Below are 21,924 nucleotides of genomic sequence, written 5' to 3' on the forward strand. Positions count from 1 at the left end.
ATCCTAAGTCCTCTCTAATATTTATCCTGGCCTTTTCTAAAGCCAATCTTGTTCTCTTTGGTGAGAGCACAGCCTGTGGCTTCACATGCACAGAGAGGCGTGCACACACACGCACACACACACTCCCAGTTGTTTGAAATGGGATATGCCTCACTCTTAATTGGGAAGGTGTTTTTCTAAGGCTGTCTTACAATTTCACGGGGAATGTGTGGATCTGTGGGTGTGTGTATGTGTTTTAACCTCATTCTCACATCAACATAAGGTAAGGAAATAGCCCACCTCTGGAGCAACTTACTCTGAAACACACAGACTGTCTCTTACCACTGACCTCCAACACATTCCAGCCTGTCCCTCATTCTGTAAATAGTAGGTATTATACCACCTGGTTAGAGTTGTGACGTTGTGCTCTGTTACAGTTAGTCTATATTTATCTCATTTGATGAGCTATCAGTTTTAGAGAATCTTAAGATTTAGACTAGCAATAGAATATAGAATAGATGTGACTGCCTATTTAATCATTGTTTGGATAGGCCACCCACAAACTATAATAACAAGTATATAACTACTACTACTACTACTAGCAATAGCAGAAAAAGTGTAAGCATGAGTAGTATTAGCAGTATAAATAACAGTTATCATAATCTATACTTCATTCTGAATGGATTCCCAAATGGGAACGGCATGGTCAGCTCTTCTGCCTGTTAAAGACACAATGGAGCTTCTATTTTCTGTGCTTACACAATAAATATCTACACAACTCCTGAATCTGAAAAAAAAAAAAACCCAAAACAAATAGAAGTTTAGCGCTTATTAGGAGGTACAAGAAAAGTTTAGGAGACATAGTTGGGGAAATTGTCTTGGACGTTTGGAAAATGTGTTCAGCCTAAGAGACAATCTGAGCATTTGTGGATCTGTTTGTATATATATGGGAATGGTTTGGGTCACTTAACAACAATTTGAGGACAGCTTGAAGAAAGTTTAAGCCATTTTGTGATGATTTGAGACATTGTGGGACGGCGTGGGACCATTTGGGCCAGTCTGTGACAGTTTGGGGCTGCTTTAGGACAGTTTTGGAACAGTTTGGGCAGCTTGGTTGAGGGGTTAAGATGCTTTCAATAGACATTTCTTTCTTGGTTTGCAGTACGGAGACACCAGTGCATTCCTGCTTTATTCTGGGCTGCGGTTTGAAGATGGGGGTGATACTATGCCGCTGTGGTTACCAGCAATTTGGCTGTGGGCTTTTACGTTTCTTCCCCCCGTCAATATACATAATTGTACGCACATATATATAAATGTTCAGTACATTAGACCTGCACATTTCTGCACACACACAGCCTCAAAGCAACATTCTTTTGAAAACACACATCAAAATCCAGGAAGTGTGATTCTTTAAAAAAAGTTGTGTGCTTGAATCAGACACCTGGTATCTTTTGTCTAGTCTTCACAGTCTAAACTTACAAACCACATATGAGTACGGCAAAAGCACCTCGAAAAAAAACCCCATTATGAGTCGTTCCCGCAAACATTTTTTTTCTACTGCAATAAAATCACTAAAAACTAAAAACAAATGTAAACAAGCAATTTTAGGCAACGAATATTTAACAGCTCAGGAAAGAATACTTATAGTTTTCTGCCTAAAAAACAAAGTCTAACTCGAAGTGTGAATTACTAAACAAATTTCAGTAAACTGTTCAATCTCTTCTAAAAATAGAACTCTGCTGTTTTATATATAGCATTGTGGAGGAAAACTCTTCAATTTGAACACCACAGCAAGAGAACAAAGACAGCTGAACAAGAACACACACAAAACATGACCTACACTTACACACAGTGCATGTAGTTCAATCTCTGCTGTGTCTTCTGACCTTCCACGTGCACACACAGACATACATGTGTGTGCATGCTCATGCAAACACAGCCCATCTTTTCCTCTCTCTTTAAGTCTAAAATAGATGCAGGCCCCAAACCACAGCTACCAGTGGAACACTGTGAAAATAACTGCGACACACTTGTGCTATAGGGGTGTGTGTGTGTGTGTGTGTGTGTGTGTGTGTGTGTGTGTGTGTGTGTGTGTGTGTGTGTGTGTGTGTGTGTGTGTGTGTGTGTGTGTGTGTGTGTGTGTGTATAGAGTGTCTGCTTGCTTTAACTGGACTGTGAATATAAGCAATCTCTTCTGAGTTCATTAGGAGAGGAGTGTAAAAGAAAGAAAAAAGTGAGGATGTTAAAATGCTAAATGCTAGAAATAAAACAGGGTTTGATTCATTAGTGAAACATGGGGCATAACGTAAAAAGAGAAGAGAAACAACAACAGCAGTGTACAACAGAATAAGATAAACAAGAGATCAGCCATTGATTAAAAAAAAGACTAATATACAAGATGAACTGCAGATTCCTCAGTGAAGAAACCACCAGAATAAACAGGACATAGCACACAGATGGGATTGACGACAATAATGAGTTTTTTGTGGAAAAAAAAATATTGCTCATGCAGTCAAATAACTCTTCATCTTGTCATCTTGTTTAGATAGTGTATGTATGTGTGTGGGTGGGAGCAGGCATCTATATACACACCTCTTTAGCTGAAGGAAGAGCTATGCTGACAGCGCGCTGACTAATGAACCATGTGATAAACAGTCCTGATTTCAGCAGGTGTGTGTATGTGTACAAAGTACAGCTGCTGAAGCTTCAAATTGGTCCAAATGATGTCATCAGGGTAAGACACAAGGTCAAATGACGCAGCGAGAAACATATAGACAACAAGAGATACGGTGGGATACATGTTAGCCAGATAAAACTACACACCCAGTTGGAATATACTAATGTTCCTAATATGTCCTTTATGTATTGATATACTGTAATTGTTATATCTGGCTTGCATATGCTACTATACTACAAGATTTAGATCTATACTTCACAGACTACAGTACGCAGAAACCAATAAACCAAAACATACAGTGGAACAAGTCAGATCAATGGTTACAGTAAAACTAGATTAACCTTTTTAAAAAACTGCTGGTTTGTGTTTCTAAACATTGCCGCCTGTGTAAATAGCAACCGGTAATTAGTAACTGGAATACTAGTATTTATAGTGTATATGGGATATGCATCACCAGATTTCTCTGAGCTCCCACTCCACGGCCCGTTCCACCTCCTGTAATTTTCCAGTAGCTGAAGTGACGTCCAGAACAAGAATTTATTACAAGAGAGATATTTCATTATCCATTGACCAAATGGGCTCTATTCTCATTAAGTGCTCAACTCATTCATACATTTTGCATACTGCAACAGATTTTATTTTTTAAATGAAATCCACGAAGATTTTAAAGTTTGCCTTCAACCAGATTTTGAGCATTTGACCAACCAGCATGAACCAAACCTGGTCCTCCCTTCTCTATACTTCTGGAAAAGACAAGCAGAGACGATAATGTGCTTAGAAGTGTGTGTGTGTGTGTGTTTTGTTGGGTTTCCCTACCAATGAAGTGAGACTTATTGTGCGGTATTTCAGTGTGTATGCGTTTGTGTGTGTTTCTGTGGTCTTGGAGTAAAACGGTTGCTGTCGGTGTTGTTGGAAACGTAAACAAGTGTGCATGTTTACGGCCGGGTGAAAAAGCAACATCTGACAGGGTTAGCGAACGCCTGTTTACTGCAGTGCAGCGTGTGTGTGTGTGTGTGTGTGTGTGTGTATGTGGTGTCTACATCTGTGTCAATTTTGGCAGAAGACCAAAAGAGAAAGGAGAGACCGCATGACAAGAAAACGTAAACACAAACACATTCACTCTCTCCTCTCTCTGTCTTTCTCTCACACACACACTTTATTGACCGACTTCGGCTCCACTGAACTATGCGCCGAATTACTGTAATCACTATAATCACTTATAAACATGCCTTTAACACTTTATAGACCTCTTTCTCTGTTTCTCTCTCTAACACACACACACACACACACACACACACACACACACACACACACACACACACACACACACACACACACACACACACACACACACACACACACACACAGTACAGTACTAATTCTCAAAAACAAATGGATCCACAAATCTCATGGTGTAGGTGGAGGATTACAACTTCCTCATGTGGCCATGCACATTTACACGTTTACCTTAAAACTGCTGGACAGTAAGTGTCAGCAGCACTGACTCTGCAGTAAACTCAAATGAGCTGATTTAACATCTGGCAAGGGAACAAGAATTTAAACTAAACACTGCGGCTATGACTTGCATATTCATACACTGATTAATTATGCTGATTAAAGTGCGTTGTCCCTAGACCCTAGAATGTGCATAAATAAAAAGCAAACAAGCAAACATGGTCCTGGAAAACCATTTGGCACCACCAGGCACTGTCATGTCCCCTATGCTATTAGGCCACATCTTCACTGATAAATCACACCAGCAAAATATGCAGATTTCCAGGAATTAACCACTTCTTTTTATAAGACAGAACATGTCTTGACTGAAAAGAATCGAACTGTCAATTTTAAACTAAATTTGGTTGGTTTTGGTCAAACAGAACTAGACATAAAAAATACTGAACATGCAAAAGATGTTTGTCTGTTGTCTGTTTGTCTGTCTGTAAATACATATATCTATTGACCCAATGATAAGGGATTGAGAAGTGACAGGAAGTCAACAGTAACTCAAATAACCAGCAGAAGACCTCAATGGGTTCTAATCTTGTCAGCTAAAAACATAAAACTGAGGCTACACTTTGCACTGGGTTACCAACAGAAGACTGTTGAAGAGCAGAAGAGCTGATTTGTTTTGATTTTTGCTGCCTCGGATAGCACGGTCATAATTTAGCATAAACAACATGAAAGCATGGATTCGTCCTGTCTTGCATTAACAGTTCAGGGTGCTGTTCCTTTTGTAAGGGCATGGGGGACCATTAGTACCAACTGAGCATCGTTTAAATGACACAGCGCCCCCTGAGTATTGTTGCTAATTAGTCCATCCCTTTATGACCACAGCGTACCCATCTTCTTTTAGCTGTTTCCAGCACCATGTCAAGAAGCTCTGGCCTCTAGATCTAAATCCAATAGGGCACCTTTGGGATGTGGTGAAATGGACCACATCATGAAGGTGCAGATAACAAATCTACACTAACTGTGTGATGTCATGTCAATATAGACCAAAATGTCTGAGGAACGTTTCCAGCACCTTGTTGAATCTGTGCCATGAAGAATTAAGCCAAAAGAAGGTCCAACCCAATAGTAGCAAAGAATACCTAAAGTGACCGGTGGGTGTACATTTTGGTTTTTACTATAAAAGAGAGTTAAGAGAAGGAAGAGTACAAGGAGGTAAGAAAGGCAGTAGGGGTTGGGCTTGAAGAGTGTAACTGATGATCTGTCAAAAGGTCCTTTAAAACTTCTGCCAAGAGTAAATGATCCATAAGGTGCCTGAGTGAAAGAGTTTATGTATTTGCATGTATATGCATGATTTTACGAGTGTCTACCTCGCAAAAATTATGTGAGTGTATATTTTTTATGCATGTGCCTGCACTGTGTAACTTATGCAGCTGTGTATGTATACCTGTTTGTAGTGGTATTATTTCTTATTTTTTTCACATACCTGTGTATATTATTTCAAGGGTGCGTGTACTGATGCATTTAAATATGAGTCTCTGTGTTGGCTGTAAGGTGTTAAATGAATAGGGTCCGTGTTTTTGCCTGCTGAGCCTTAAAATCTGCACCAAGGGACCAGCTTACAAGGCTGTCCACCAGCACGCACACAGTATAACATGCACAGATTACAACACACACACACACCACTGATTTTACCACTGAAACTGTTCAGTCAGCAATCTGGTAGCAATGCAGTTCCCTCCCAAATTCTTTGATACTTTAGTTGGATCTTTCAGTATTTACATTGCTGGAACTGTTTGTTTTCTGCAAGAGACAGCAGAATTAAAGTATTTTGACTAAAATGATGAATGGGAAGTTCCCATCCTATAATCCCATGGTTGCATTTATCTAAAATACTAAAACCAACAACTCAACAGAGAGGCAGAGTAACAACCTTTAAATAGGGTTACCTTAAGTTTAATTCATTTTTATTTATACAGTGCTAATTTACAGCAGCAATGGCCTTGAAGTAGCCCGGCAACCTGAGTATTTAGTAGCATAACTGAAAGATGGCTCAGGGTCGCTTCATCCCATCCTAAATGTATTAAAAAGGAAATTTTGAGTCTAATTTTGAGTCAGTCTAAGTGGAATGTAGACAAGTAAACCAATGACTCACCAGGAACAGCGAGATTCTGGACTTGAGCAGGGACCTGGACATTAGCCTCAGAGGCCAGGGTGAGACGCCCCCCTTTGCCGATTCGTTCACAAAGCAGGGTGATGTGCTTCTTGAGACGGGCAGTGTCACTGGGGAGGCCCAGCACTGATCCTCCTGTCTGCGCCAGAGAAGTAGCCTGGTCCTTGGGGTTCTGTGACAAGCAGGTCCGTAGGAGGTGGGAGACGGCAGCATCACAGCTCTCTTCCCAACCCTGTGGAAAGAAATAGGAAGCTTACCTTATACACTACCACTCATTTCATGATTATTTACATTGTAGATTCTCACTGAATGTGTCAAAACATGTTCAATATTTTAGATTTTTCAAAACAGCCACCCTTTGCTTTGTTTACTGCTTTGCACACTCTTCTCTCAATGAGCTTCATAAGGTCGTCACCTGAAATGGTTTTCTAACAGTCTTGAAGGAGTTCCCAGAGATGCTGAGCACTTGTTTGCCCCTTTTGCCTTCACTCTGTGATCCATCTCATGCCAAAGCACAGATTTCACTGGTCTAATGTTCATTCCTTGTGTTTTTTGGCCCAAACAAATCTCTTCTCCTTTTTGCCTTTCTTTAGTAGTGGTTTCTTAGTAGCTATTTGACCATAAAGGCCTGATTTCCACAGTCTCCTCTGTTGATGTAGAGATATGTCTGCTACTGGAACTGTGTGTGGCATTTATCTGGGCCCTAATCTGAGGTGCTGTTAACTTGCGGTTTCTGAGGCTGGTGACTCCGAAGAATTTATCCTCAGCAGCAGAGGTGACTCTTGGTCTTCCATTCCTGCGACGGTCCTCATGTGTGCCGGTTTCATCGTAGCGCTTGATGGTGTTTGCAACCGCACTTGGGGACACATTCAAAGTTTTAGCAATTTTAAAGTAATGATGAACGGTTGTTTCTCTTTACTTAGCTGATTGGTTCTTGCCATAATATGAATTCTAAAAGTGGTCAAATAGGGCTGTCAGCTGTGTAACAACCTGACTAAAACACAACTGATGGTCCCAACCAAGAAGGCAAGAAATTCCCCAAATGAACCCTGACAAGGCACACCTGTGAACTGAAAACCATTTCAGCTGACTAAATCATGACCCTTATTAAGAAAAGGGTTTGCAGCACTGTCAACAAAGCAAAGGGTGGCTACTTTGAGGAATCTAAAATTTCAGACAAGTTTAGAGTTATTTATCAATTTTTTCTTTGCTACATAATCCCATATATCTTGCTTCATATATTTGATGTCTTCAATATGTATATACAAAGTAGAAAGTAGTAAAAATAAAGAAAAACGCTTAAATGAGAAGATGTGTTCAAACTTTTGACTGGTAATGTATGTTTAAATTATTGAGATACAGGCTGAAAGAAGAATGACATAATGGACACAGAAGGCCTGTATTATAGTAATTGTCTTAGTAAGTTTTCAGAAACAAGAAATCAACATTCAGAGAAAATAATAAATACTATCAGATTGTAAACTTGTGTTTCTGTTATTAACTAGCAATGTAGAACTAAGACTGGGAGGTGTGAGTTTCGATTTGTGCTTCACTAAAGTAAAAAAGGGATGGCGCAAAAAGAAGCTAGAGCAAAGAATAGAGGATACAAATTTGCATAACAGAATACATTAAACTCTTAATTCAAGGCAGATCCACTCATAAACAGAGTAAGAAATGAGGAGGAAAGAACCACGAGTGCATGACTTTGGAAAGGTGATGGAGAAGAGACAAATAGTTAGAATAAACTATTTTAGCCTTTTAATTTGATGCCCTGTTGAATTTTGAATTTATGAGAGAGCAAGAAAATGATAAGACATTCAGAATCGAAAGAAACGAAAACACACACGCACACACACACAAAGCCACAGTAATAAAACAGTGAGGAGGGTTTGGTCTTTTGCTGTCCCCGTTCACCATCTCTCATCCTTCACCCATGCATACATACACGAATATACCCAACTCATCCTACTAAAAACCAGGGAACCCAGAATCTCTCATTTGAATGGGTGATTTAGATGGGTAGGTCTGAGGATGATGCGGTATGTGCGTGAGTGTGTGTTGGGAGGGTAAGGGTGTGTTGACAGGTACCCCTCCACCATCACCCCCCCCCCCCCCCCCCCCCACACACACACACACACACACACACCTCTCGTTCTCCTGCCTGCCGCCATGCTGATAGGCCCCTAATGAGCCATAATGACAGGTAATCAACCCTGTAATGATGATGACAGAGAGATACAGACAGACACAGGGGAAAGAGCGACAGAGAGAGAGAGAATGCAGGAGTGTGAGAGAGAGAGCAAAAGAGGACGAAAGAGCGAGAGAGAAAATGGTCGGGGGGGTTGAAGGAGATGAGATGATGATGGAGGGAAAGGCAGACACCAAAAAAAATTAAACATGTGGAAAGCCGAAAGATGAGCAAAGACAAGAGTAAAGAAAAGACACTGGACGAGTCTGGAAGGAGAAAAATTAAAGAGGAGGGGTAGGAGGAGGCGAGATAGAGGTGGGTGACCTATTCTTACAACAATACCTCACCAGGTTATCAAATGGAACAACATAACTGCAGGTTTCTGTGGAAACTTGGCATGCTCATGCACGCGCTCGCTGAAACATACGTTCCACATGCTGCGGAAGAAAATTAAACGTCTCTAAACCTAAACTGCAGACATTCATCCTCCTGAAGGAGAAGAAAGGAAGCAAAGAAAGGTGGAGCTGAGCGGCTTTGGATCAAGGCCAGAGCGATAAATTACGGCAAAGTTCCCACTAATGCAGAAATAGAAGAGGAACTTGTTTTCTGTACCAAGAAACAAGAGAGGTTTTGTATTATTGGGTCGTCTTTGAAGACTTTTTGAAAAGAGAAGTTGTACAAGTGCAGCAGCAAAGAAGCATGACAGAGCTTCTATTTTCCTTGTGTTTATGATAGCAAAAAGGAATCTTTTTTGAACTTTTACCAACACTTCAGAGTGGAAAGCTTTAGTTTTGTGTATATTGACACTGTATAGACACGGATTACATCAGTAAATAAAAGTACCCTGTTGAATAACACTGAATGTATGATTATCCAAAATGTTAAAACGCCATTTTTACCTTGTTTTTTCTTGAGTGCACAAGAAAGCTGATATTCAGTGAGAACAATACCAATCGCATCACTGAGTGAGAGAAATTGATGCTAAATTGTTAACACTTCGTGACTGAAAAGTATTTTTTGAGTCATACATTAACTCCGCATTATGCCGCATTACAAACAAACACATTAAAATAAAGCACATGTGGTATTATTAGCTTAGACAAACAGAACCAGTTATGAATAGTTTGGCCTTTAAACCTGTATAGCTTCAATGTTCCACTGTTGAAGTACCAACAAAGACAAACCTTTTTTTTCTTTTTTCTTATTAAATAGTTTCCTCAAAAAGCCTATGGACTGCATCAGGAATATCAGGTCTGACAAAGGGAGAAACCCTGGGTGTAACTGCAGAATTACAGGCTGGCAATACATAAATTATAACAGAGTCTAGCACACAACCTTGGAGGACTCCCAAAGAGACAGGTAAAGGTTCAAAAAGCAATCCCTCTGCAGTCATGATATCCTCATCAAGACTGCGAATGTCATTTGAGAGACCGGAGTTACGGCTCTGTGAGAACAATGCCATACAGTCAGTCTCAGGGGGAAACATTACCCAGACAATCATCCTAAGACCAAATCAAGAGTGGATTTAGTACAGCATCAGCTACTTTCCTTAACTTCTGGGTACAATCAACTTTAATACATCTATTTACTGTAAATGCCTAGTTACTGACAATCAGAAGCTCTTAGAGTCAGAAGGCCTATTATGTTATAAAGAAACCTGTGGTTTGACTACAGATCCACAATATGAAGCAAGAAATTATGGACAAATATAACCTCTTTATTTCATAATAATTTGAAACAAGTGGCATTTATATACAGTGTGGAGTGCATAATGTTGAAGTTCCAGTAGTGGAGGTGAGGTGTCTATGAAGTGTTCAGCAGTCTGATGGCCTGGTGGAAAAAGCTGTCTCTCAGTCTGCTGGTACGGGACCGGATACTGCAGAACCTCCTTCCTGATGGAAGTAGTCTGAATAGTTTATGGCTGGGGTGACTGGAGTCCTTGATAATCCTCCCCGCTTTCCTCAGGCACTGCTTCCTGTAGATGTCCTGGAGGGAGGGAAGCTCACCTCCAATTATCCGTTCAGAACACCGCACTACTCTCTGGAGAGCTTTGCGGTTGTAAGCGGTGCTGTTGCCATACCAGGTGGTGATGCATCCAGTGAGGATGCTCTCAATGGCATAGCGGTAGAAGGTCCTGAGGATACGGGGGCTCATGTCGAATCTTTTCAGTCTCCTGAGGAAGAAGAGGCGCTGTTGCGCTGGGCGATCGTGGCTCAAGAGTTGGGAGTTCGCCTTGTAATCGGAAGGTTGCTGGTTCGAGCCCCGGCTTGGACAGTCTCGGTCGTTGTGTCCTTGGGCAAGACACTTCACCCGTTGCCTACTGGTGGTGGTCAGAGGGCCCGGTGGCGCCAGTGTCCGGCAGCCTCGCCTCTGTCAGTGCGCCCCAGGGTGGCTGTGGCTACAATGTAGCTTGCCATCACCAGTGTGTGAATGTGTGCGTGAATGGGTGGATGGATGACTGGATATGTAAAGCGCTTTGGGGTCCTTAGGGACTAGTAAAGTGCTATATAAATACAGGCCATTTACCATTTCTTCACTGTGTTGTTTATGTGTACTGACCACGTAAGATCCTCAGCCAGATGTACACCAAGGAACCGGAAGCTGCTCACTCTCTCCACAGCAGCGCCGTTGATGGTGATGGGGGTGTGTACTTCTCTGCATCTCCGGAAGTCCACTATCAACTCCTTTGTCTTTGCGACGTTGAGGGTGAGATGGCTGTCTTGACACCAGTGGGTCAGGGCGCTGACCTCCTCCCTGTAGTGACCCACCACTGTAGTGTCATCCGCAAACTTCACAATGATGTTGGAGTTGCTAGTAGCCGTGCAGTCGTAGGTGTAGAGTGAGTACAGGAGAGGGCTCAGTACACACCCCTGTGGAGCACCAGTGTTCAGTGTGACGGGGGATGAGGTGATGCTGCCCAGTCTGACCACTTGGCGTCTGTCAGACAGGAAGTTAAGGATCCAGCTGCAGAGGGAGCTGCTCAGTCCTAGATCCTGCAGTTTCCTGTCCAGCTTCGAGGGAACGATGGTATTGAATGCTGAGCTGTAATCTACAAACAGCATTCTCACATACGTGTTTCTCTTATATCGCCATGTTTTCAGGTTATTGCATTCGCAAACTTTAGTGTCTATGCTGTCTACCCCCAAAATTATGGTTGAATACAAAAAAAAAACCCCACCATATCATGAATGGGAAAATTCTCTTTCAAATGTCTTAACACTGTTAAAAGGTTTATAGAACCATTTGTGATTTAAGGCTACAAAACACTTTCAGGAGCTATATCTGTATATCTGTTGAGACATGGACAGGGAGCCTTGTATCACTGGTTTTAAAGTTACGGCTGATGTATAGTTTAGGGTCTATAGTGTTAGTTCAGAGAGTGAGAAGCCTGAGCAAGACTGGCATTATGACTGTATCAAGAAACTGGGAGGAAAATAATGAGAGAAGGAAAGCAGAAGCAGGAGGTGTTGAGACAGTGAGAAAAAGAGGGTAAAGAATGCACTATGGTATAAACAGAAAAAAAAGAGCAGGAGGGATGATGGAGAGTGATAACACTGCTGGTGTAAAAAATAGAGAATAGAAAAACAATGAGGAGTGAGATGAGGATGAAAAGTGGGAAAGAGAGCAAAGTGGGAGGAGGACACGGAGGAAGGAATGCATGAAGAGAAAAAGGAGGTGTTCTGCTTGGCTGCAACTAAATGAGACGTTTCGTTAGATACCTCACAGATGCATTTCCTCTGGTGTTCCTCCTTCTCCTTTTTTCTCCACCTCCTCCTTGTTTTTGACCTTGTTATTATAAATATTTCTATTTTCTTTCAGATAAAAAGCAGTGTAATGAGCCTGCACTCAAAAGAACTCCTCTTCTTAATTCCAAATATCCTGAGAAGCATAAACTTTGCCACAGATTTTTGCCATTCTTTGTGCTTTCCAATCACATAATATGAAAGTGACATGGGTCATTTGGTATTGCATTATATATTTTAGTTATTCTGCGTTTCAGTGAGCAGAGATTGCTGTGTATAGTATCTCCTTTGTCAAAATGTCTCAACTTTCATATTTCAGTCTTCTACAATCTCAGTCTCAGAGGTGCAGCAACAGGTGCATGTTCAATGGTTTTTCACAGAGCTGTGCACAATGATTTTTTTTTAAAGTGGACACCAATTGTTGTTCAATATGAGCTCCACTACCTGTGACTTCATCATTATCCCCAAAATAAAGTTCAGCTTCAAATGTCATTGTTTTGAAACCAAGCGGAAAACTCCAGAGCTGAAAATGAAGCAAATGCACAAGTGGCAAAATTTACAGTTCCTCTAGGTGCCACTTCATGCTGGCTCCAGAAGGGAGACATTCCCCATAGACGGCCAGGTTAAAATGGCCAATTTTACAGCATCAAAAAGCATATTTACAGCCTGGTAAAAAAAAAAAAAAGGTTTTGGCCTCTATGGACAGTTATCCTATCATAAATACTCTGGTAATTTTTTTTTACAACTCATCAACCTGGTGTAGTCATTAAACTGGACCTCTTTACTGTGTGTGTGTGTGTGTGTGTGTGTGTGTGTGTGTGTGTGTGTGTGTGTGTGTGTGTGTGTGTGTGTGTGTGTGTGTGTGTGTGTGTGTGTGTGTGTGTGTGCAGCATTTATGCCTTTATGAGCATTTTTAATGGATTACCTGACTAATGTTATGACTTACACTGCGGTACAGAGCATCCAAAAAGTTATTGCTTTGGTTTTGGAGACTAAAATTCCAGCATTTTTTTAGTCTGAGCACCAGTTACCTGATATGCATGTCTGTGGATTGTAGCCATATCGTTTATGAATTTAGTTTGCTAACTAAGCTAATTAGCATCAGCTGATAAATTATAAATCCACCCTCTCGTGAGTGATGTCAGCGTGGCTCCATCTATCGTTCACACTGACAATGAACTGTATGCACAAGTATCTGGGTCAGAATGGCAGCGACCTATGAATAGCAGCCACATTGGTGTCCTGTCCTAGGACATACCTTACAGGAAAATTTTTAATTGCATGTTTGTCTGTTTATTATTATTTTTAATGAGTGGACCAACAGAACTTTGGGATCATGTGCTGTACTGGAGTTTGCTCTCCAAAAACAGTATCTCGATCAGGATCATCTCCGCGGGTAAAACTGCTCAGTGAGACTGAACTGAAATTATGAAAATTGCATTTTTACTGAAAAATGAAAAAAGTTCTGCATTTGAAAAAGATCCAATAAATGGGTAATGGGTAACAGAAGAGTGTGTAGGAACTTACTAATGAATTCAAGATGGAGAAATATTTAACTAAGTTAGCCAATCGTTCATTTTGGCTGAAGAATTGATAACTGTTCCACCCCCATTCTCCTCAGAGACTTTATTCATATCTGTGACAATCCTGGAACTAACTGAGTGACGGACTTGTACTCACCTGGAATGACCTCGCCAGTCCACCCACAGAAACGGTAAAAAGTCCAGATGAAGATTTAGTGTTTTTTGAAAAAAGAGTTTTCAAAAATTTTGACTTAAATAATAAAAATAACAATTCCCTCTCAACAAAAGAAGTGCCTAGGTGTAATAAGCCAAAATAACATGTTACACAAAGAAAAATAAATGTTCTAATAACTTAATAAAAACTCCACTGGAATCTTGATAGATGTTGTCACAGCACTGCATCAGGTAATATAAATTTCCTAAAATAACCCTTCAGTCCACCTGTTTGTCTTAATGTTGTGGACATGACCCTGATTACTACTAATTTACTTAATGCCATTAATCCCATTTATAATAACACACACACACACACACACAAACTTACTTTCACAGTCCCTCGAGGCTCATCAACTGACCCTCTGAAGCTATTTCTGTCTACAATCACAGTGTGTGCGTACTGTAAGATATTTTATGCACAGTTGTGTGCATGTGTGTAACTCTGCGCCGTTAGCGAAAGCTGGAAATAGACACAGTGGTAATGAGAGGTTCAGGGGATTGATCGGAGCTATGGAAAAACTAATACAAACATACCCACAGTGGGCACTCGCCGTCTCGATGGAGTGACAAATCTTTCGTGGTCTGACTGCAGCAAATGGAGGAGCTCTGTCAACACGGCAGTGCACAACCCACGCTCACATAAGCACAAACACACATTCAAACACACTCTCACACAAAGCTTGACGTCTGAGTCAGAGGCTCTTTAAAGAGCAATATGCCATCTATTCACACTAGGACCTTTCTTTGACCTTGACCTTTTGCGTGTATTTGTGTATTTTATATATATTCACACATGCATGCACACACACACACACACACACTCACACACACATCAGATTTAATGGTCAAATTATGAACAGGTACCACAGAACACACTCTGACTCTGTGCAGAGCTGACGGGTGAGTGTTGAGTGCTAAAAACTGAATGTGTGATTGAGTTTGTGTGTGTGCGTTTGTGTGTGTATTCCACAGAGACCAGAAGTACTTAATGTATTTTAAAAGTTTTTAGAGAGTGTGTTTAAGCTGGGTCTATGTATACTGAGCAAGCTGCAGATGGATGGACAGATACTGACATGTTAATGGCCACCTGTGTGTGTGTGTGTGTGTGTGTGTGTGTGTGTGTGTGTGTGTGTGTGTGTGTGTGTGTGTGTGTGTGTGTGTGTGTGTGTGTGTGCGTGAGTGAGAGACTGTGTACCAGCTGCGGTGTGTCCTGCAGCAGAGGAAGCAGTGTGGCCTCCAGGATGCTGGTCTGATCGGGGGTCAGGCCCTGCCACAGGGACAGCAGGAGCACGAGAAGGTGTGTGGCACTCCGCAGACGAACAAACGCCTCTTCCAGCAGTGCCCGGTTCTCCTCTGCAGCCTCTGCCAGTGCCATTACCTGGAGGAGACAGGAGCTGGTAAATCTCTCCTAATCATCACAAGAATCACCATTGCATACAGAGGTGATGAAAATGCATTCATACATCAACAGTTTGCATTTAAGGAGCTGTGACTTCACCTCTGATCTTGATCCAGTTTGTTTTATAAAAAACTTGAATACTTGTCAAAAATTATAAACATGCTTCAAAGTCAGCCAAGAAAAATATAAATCTGCTGGCTACCCAACTTGACCTCTGGTTCCAGTCATTTTGAATTTTTGTGTATTTTCTTCTGAGTCATCTCCATAATTATTATATTTTCTTAATATGACACAAAAGCCAGATTTCCCCCTTTGCTTTCTTGCTGGACCAAATGACAAATCATCCCTAAAAGCCTTGCTGGGTCACTTTCTCTAAAACACACCCATTTATCCCCAAAGACAAAGACTTAACATCAGTGGCAAAACCTGTGTAAACAGTTTTATGAGCATCGAGTCTGCAGCTTCTTCATTACTCTCACTGTGTGTTAGCCTGAATTCACCCTGAACCACTTCATCTTTGTGTATTATTTTTATAACGGGGGTCACAATTCCCTGCTGCAATATTAAGATCTCACAGTTCCCTTTTGGCCTTTAACATCTGAAATTAAATTTTAAAATAATGTGTAGGGATGACATGTTTGGCAAGATTTTTGATGGACTACTAGTTACAACGCAAGTCAAACACACTGCTTTGTCAGAGATGAAAGAGACAGTTAAATCATTTGTTAAACTGTTATACACACAGGATGATTCTTCCTTCCTTTCTTGTCTAGTTTTAGCTAACCCGGTATATTTACAATGAAGCTAGAGCCTAAATCTGCATTCTATCTTAAGGCCACTAGAGGGCGACAGCTGTAGTTGCAAAAAGACGTCTGGTCCAGTAGAAGTTTATGGGAAAACAGCTTTCTGTTATTTCTTGTTTAAACATGTTCTTGCTCAGTCCATGGGCTCAGTCTCTTATGTTGGGACATAATGAATAAAAAATGAACTCTGTTTCGTAAATCTTGATCATACCGCGTTTCAAAAAAGAGGATTATCTCATGTGTGAGGCTACATGACAAGCAACCCGTCAATGACAAGTTATCAGCTAACGGGTGTGTCCCTCCTCATCACATCCAGGTTTTTGCAACCAAGTTCGCAATGGTGAAAACGCTCGAAGGTGTCACAGTAGGTATGTGGATCTGGGTCCAATTCTAGTTCCCTTGAATGGTTAAGACTCTTGACCCATAAGACCCATATAAACATTAGTTTGGTAGTAGTCAGTTAAGCTACACTGGAAGTGATTCACAGCATTGTGGTGACCAGAAATTATAGGAAGTAACTGACATTTCACAACTTCAAGATACTACAGGTGAATTAACCACTGGGAACAGAAAGATTTCAACATATTTCAACATTTCTCAACTTCCAGGACAGCAACTGAAGAGACTAATTTAACGTGGGAATGAAGAATAGCACTGACTGATATATGACCTGTTAGTAGATATATGTATATTCATTACATAACTAACCAGCTCTCAGCTTAAAGGTAATGCGTAATATGCAAATCACACCATTTTACCACTTTAGGACTCATATCAATTGGAAGATATTGCATTCAATATCCACATTATAACACCCACTTAAAGTTCCCACCTGTATGCTCGGTATGTTTTTAAAAATCATTGCTTTGACAATAACATCTTAAATGCACTACTTACAGGACAGTTCTGCAACAATTCTGTAAATTAATTAAACATTACCAGTGGAAATCTTCCTTTTAGGATTTTTTTCTAATATTTCTTCAACTTCTTAAAAATTCTTTCACTCTTTCCTTTACCAATATATTCTTCAACAGGAGGAAATAAACCCCAGTCCATTATTTCCATGCCCTTCAGCCTTTGTGCTTTATGGCTCTTTCCTGCAGACTACTGGATTTAGTTTTTTTTCTCTGAACAAACTGCACTGCTGTTCTCCTGTTAGAGCACTGGAAATCCCATTTAGAGAATGTTTACTACGGATTTTCTTCTTTCTCAAGTTTAAAAATAAACTAAACTAAAAAGACGAAACACAGCAGAATTCAAATAAATTGTTCTCTACATGTAGAGACTGCTTGCTCTGATGACTTGCCCATACACTCGGTTGGCAGTATTTTCGAAGGCATGTTTTCTTAAGAATTGTGGGAATCAAAAACATAGACGGGGAGCAAAGAGGAATGAAATACTTGCTTTGCAATGAAGATGAGGTTAAACAGCACAAAAGTGAGGGTTAAGCTCTTCTAACGTTTACTCAAGTACACAGCTCAGCAGTAGAAGGCAGAAAGAGAGAGAATACATATATGAGGTGTGGTAGGACCATGTGAACTCTGACCTTCAGTGAGGGGTCAGTCCCTTCATCCCTGTATCATTGCAATAACAGAGGAGTGGAGATGAGTAGAGAACAAGCGATGAAAGAGCAAGACAGATGAATAAGAAGACAACAAGAAAGGGCAAGCCGGATGAAGACAAGGAGGGAAATGAGAGAAGCAGGAGGAGGAGGAGAGAGATGAACGGACAGAGAGAGAAAAAGAAGAGGTGAAAGCAGATCTGGGACTAATGGAAGAGTGTGTATTCAGATAAATGAGTGATCTGCAGGCCTGAGTGCCAACGTACGCCAGGAGTTTGTTTGACAAATGGATTCAGCGCTTGCCATTTGATACTGCGAAAACAGAGATGGAAGACTCAGAAATGAAGTGTGTGTGTGTGTGTGTGTGTGTTGGGGAGAGAGAGAGAGAGAGAGAGAGAGAGAGAGTCAGTGAGTGAGAGAGTGAGTGTATATCTGTGTGCATGCTAGGGTAAAGCACCAGTTGCTTAAGTAAGCCGTTTTGATTTGCGTAATACTAAACTACAAACATGAGTACATGGGTACGAGAGCCTCCTCTAAGACTTGCACACTAAGTGTAAACAGTCAGAGTTAAAGTCTTAATTCACTTCCTTTCATTTGGTGGTAAACCTAAAAGGACTCAAGCATTCATTCAAGGCTGAGGTCATCTGTGGGTGCCATGTCATTCACAATTCTCAAGTTAGACACACATGCACACACATGCATACGCATTCTTGCCAAATGATTAACTATTTCTCATCACTGTCTTGCCAGTCTAACCCAGTCTAACCTTCATGAGTACACAAAGACATAAGCTTGGCTTAAGTCTTTTAAAAAAGTGTGACCGAATGTAAATTATTTCTGACTCACTTGCTCTCTTCATTTTTTTCCCTCTCTTCCTCCCTTGCATCTTGTACAACCATATGGTAAAAAGCTGTAAAATTCTGCACACTTATTGGGAACACTGCTCAGAGTATTTAGATAAATAATAAATAATTGCAAAATTCTGTTGGATCTTTGGGAGTCTAATTTTGTGAATTGTGAAAAAAAATAATATACGTTTAAAAACACTCACGAGCTACAACTCACGTACATGAACTCCTTATACTCTAATGCTAAATTTCTGCCATGCGCCACACAGACACACACACTGACTACCTTCATCCTTCTCAAGATCCAAACAAAACCCCATCCACCTTCCCCTCGAGATCTCTGAAAATGTGCATGTGTGCACGTCTGTGTGTGCGTATTGATAAAAGGCTCCAGGTTTGGTGAAGGGCTTCATTGTTGGCAGTGGGTCGACTCCACACACACACTCTGATTGATGCCAGCTGAGAGAATACAAAGACACATTTAGCCTAAACACCCCCCCCCCCCCCCACACACACACACACACACACGCACACACACACAGAACAGAGATGTAAAAACATGCAAATGTGAACACACATCCATTTACACACAGATATGTACAGAATATATACACAAATGTTAAAAACAAATAACCAATACAAATCAGCTTCCAGGAAGCCTGGACAGAAAAGGTGCTTAAAAAAATTCTAAACTTGGACATCAACACCATCCCTCTCACAGCTATTTAGTTGTACGTCAGCAGCTGAACTACTGGTGACCTTAAACAACCTGCAGTTGAAGCTGCTGGGGTTACGACCTCCCGAGGTGTCTGCAATAAAGTCTGGAGTCTATTTGAAACATAAAGGGACATTCTGCTGCATCTTATGCACTTAAACCTGGTTTACATCTCAGTGACAAGGCACAAGTTTGTGACAGCGTCATGGCCCTTTAACCTATACCGTCAAAAAAAAAAAAGTCAGAGGGAAAGACTGAAAGTCTATGAAAGATGTTATTAAAGAAAAATTCCCTCTATTAGAATTTCTTCCATCCATTCACTTGTTCAGATGCAAACACAGAGTACAAAGCTTCCAATACAAGCCAACATTTTACGTTACTCTGGGGATTGCAAACCACACACAGACACATACACAAACAGTCATGTTTATCTATTCACGCACAAATGCACAAAGATATGCACACACATGTACTGAGAAAAATACCCAAGAAAAGTACAGAAAAACACAAACAGAAATTAGCAATACCCCTATCTACCAAATCCATGGAAATGCAGTATTTAGAGCACACACTCTATATCCATATACACACACACACACACACACACACACACACACACACACACACACACACACACACACACACACACACACACACACACACACACACACACACAACAAAATGTAACTGACTCTTAAATTTAAGCTGAGATGCAACAAGCATTTAAAAAGTTAGACTTAGGAATTAGCTGCCCAGGATTCACATTTGGCTGCCATGCTGTTCATAGGAAAGAAGGGAGGAGAAAAAGTTTCAGAATGAATTCTGTGCTTGACTAATGAAGTTTATTCTCAGTATATAAACCAACCTAGCACCCTTAAAATCATGTATATATGATGAGCAAGATATAGCTAATGTCATGTTCCTTTGAATTAACATAATGTGAAGATGGTTACAGTGATCATTCCAGTGCGCAGTGTTTAGGTCAAAGAAAGCAGCACTTTGAACTTTTTAAAATAGACAGGGCCAACTTATCTCTCAGAATAACCAACATGGCCAATAACTTAAAATAAATATGCCCCATGAAGCAGAAAGAAAACACAGGAAATGCCACTAATGTAATTTCATTTCCTTGTTTTAATACAGTTATATGACTTATACAGTGAAAAATAAAAACTATAAAAACAAAAAAACTGACTCTAAAGTCACCATCATAATATTAACTAAGACAATGCACAACAGCCCTGTCACAGTTCAAAGTGGCGCTTGAGCATGTGCCGGACTTGTTCAGTATTCTCCTGAGCAACAGGTACCACTACTCAGAAAGAAAACTTCACATCAGTGCTGATAAAGGGGCACAAGAAGTCAAAATCATATGCAAAGACACTGCTGTGTTTTTAAGCTTCCTCCACATGTGTCATCTTATGAAGCTGTTGAAGCATCGCTCTCTCTGAGCTCCTGCACCAATATATCACTGAAATGGTGGTAAAAACTGTCACGATTGTACACTTGTGTATTCAAGACAGCCATGGCCACACATCTAATGCCAGCATGACAACAAGGCATGAAATCATGGCAAAGACACCAACTGTGATGTCACTTTTAGTGCACGCCTTTGTTTGTTAGGGTGGTAGAGCAAGCATAAACTCAGTGTAAGATGTCAAACAAGCCACTGGAACGTCAAGAATCACAGTATTTATCTTGTAACCCAATTAACATTCCCATCTTCTGACATATGCAATAATGAAATTGCACACCATCATCATTTCTAACTTGTGTAACTGCTAGAGTAACTCAGACATATTTCTTTGCCCCACATTTAATATACGGGGATCGGGTCAGTCACTCACTAGTAACATTAACAGTACTTTTCTTTTCAAAAGCACTATTATACATGCTGTTAAATATTAACAGATATGATGTCAAACATAAACTAGTCAAACTATGTCCTTTAAAAAACTGGTGGAAAAGTGCTACCCAGTCCATGACCTTCCAGCGCTGCAGTTGATAATTTGGTGTAGAATTTGTTCCTGTTTGACTTTCAACAGCTACAGTATAACTCAACGCCAAGTTTGGACAATTTTACAACACAAAGCGCAAAAGCACTTGTGTAGCAGCTCAGATATCAAGTGGTGAAGTCTGTGAAAGGCTCTGCAGCAAATGTCGAGCCAAATGCACACAAAAAAAATGCATTTCTGTCAAACATCGCTGAATGTTAGTAAAAGTCAACATGGCGGCAAGTGGAAAAATAAAATAAAGGTATCTGCTGCCAGAGTTTTATCCTTACATAAAGTGAAACAGACAAGAAATAAAGCTCAGAGTGTTTTTGTGTGTGTGTTCCTGTGTGAGCGTATCCTCCACAGAGTCGACAGATTAGATGTTTCCTGCTCAGTAAGCCGCAGCAAACAGCATGGATGAACTCCAAGCCACAGACACACACATGCACACACATGCACACACAGTCCAATATGAAAACACATATGCATACATACAACTTAAAGATAGGTGCGCCTACAAATACACAATTGACTTTGTGCACACAGTGCTGCACTATCTGTGCAAGTGGAAAATAACAGCAGTCCGTTTGGAAGAAAGCAACGTGGCAGAACACATCGCTCTCAGCCCGGGGTATTATGGGACGATGCATCAAGGA

General features: G+C 40.7%; 1 protein-coding gene across 2 annotated transcripts in view; it reads right to left on the minus strand.

Annotated features, from left to right (window-relative positions):
- bbs9 (Bardet-Biedl syndrome 9) overlaps positions 1–21,924 on the minus strand; it is a 174,741-nt gene that overhangs the window by 68,049 nt on the left and 84,768 nt on the right. For both annotated transcript variants that reach the window (XM_080897378.1, XM_080897379.1), the window contains exons 19-20: positions 15,144–15,326; positions 6,261–6,510 (exon numbers count right to left, since the gene is read on the minus strand). In XM_080897378.1, coding sequence (XP_080753504.1) covers positions 6,261–6,510; positions 15,144–15,326 — 433 coding nt within the window. The remainder of the gene's footprint in view (positions 1–6,260; positions 6,511–15,143; positions 15,327–21,924) is intronic.

The sequence above is a fragment of the Rhamphochromis sp. 'chilingali' genome (assembly GCF_963969265.1).
Source record: "Rhamphochromis sp. 'chilingali' genome assembly, chromosome: 11".
In the NCBI taxonomy this organism is placed as follows: domain Eukaryota; kingdom Metazoa; phylum Chordata; class Actinopteri; order Cichliformes; family Cichlidae; genus Rhamphochromis; species Rhamphochromis sp. 'chilingali'.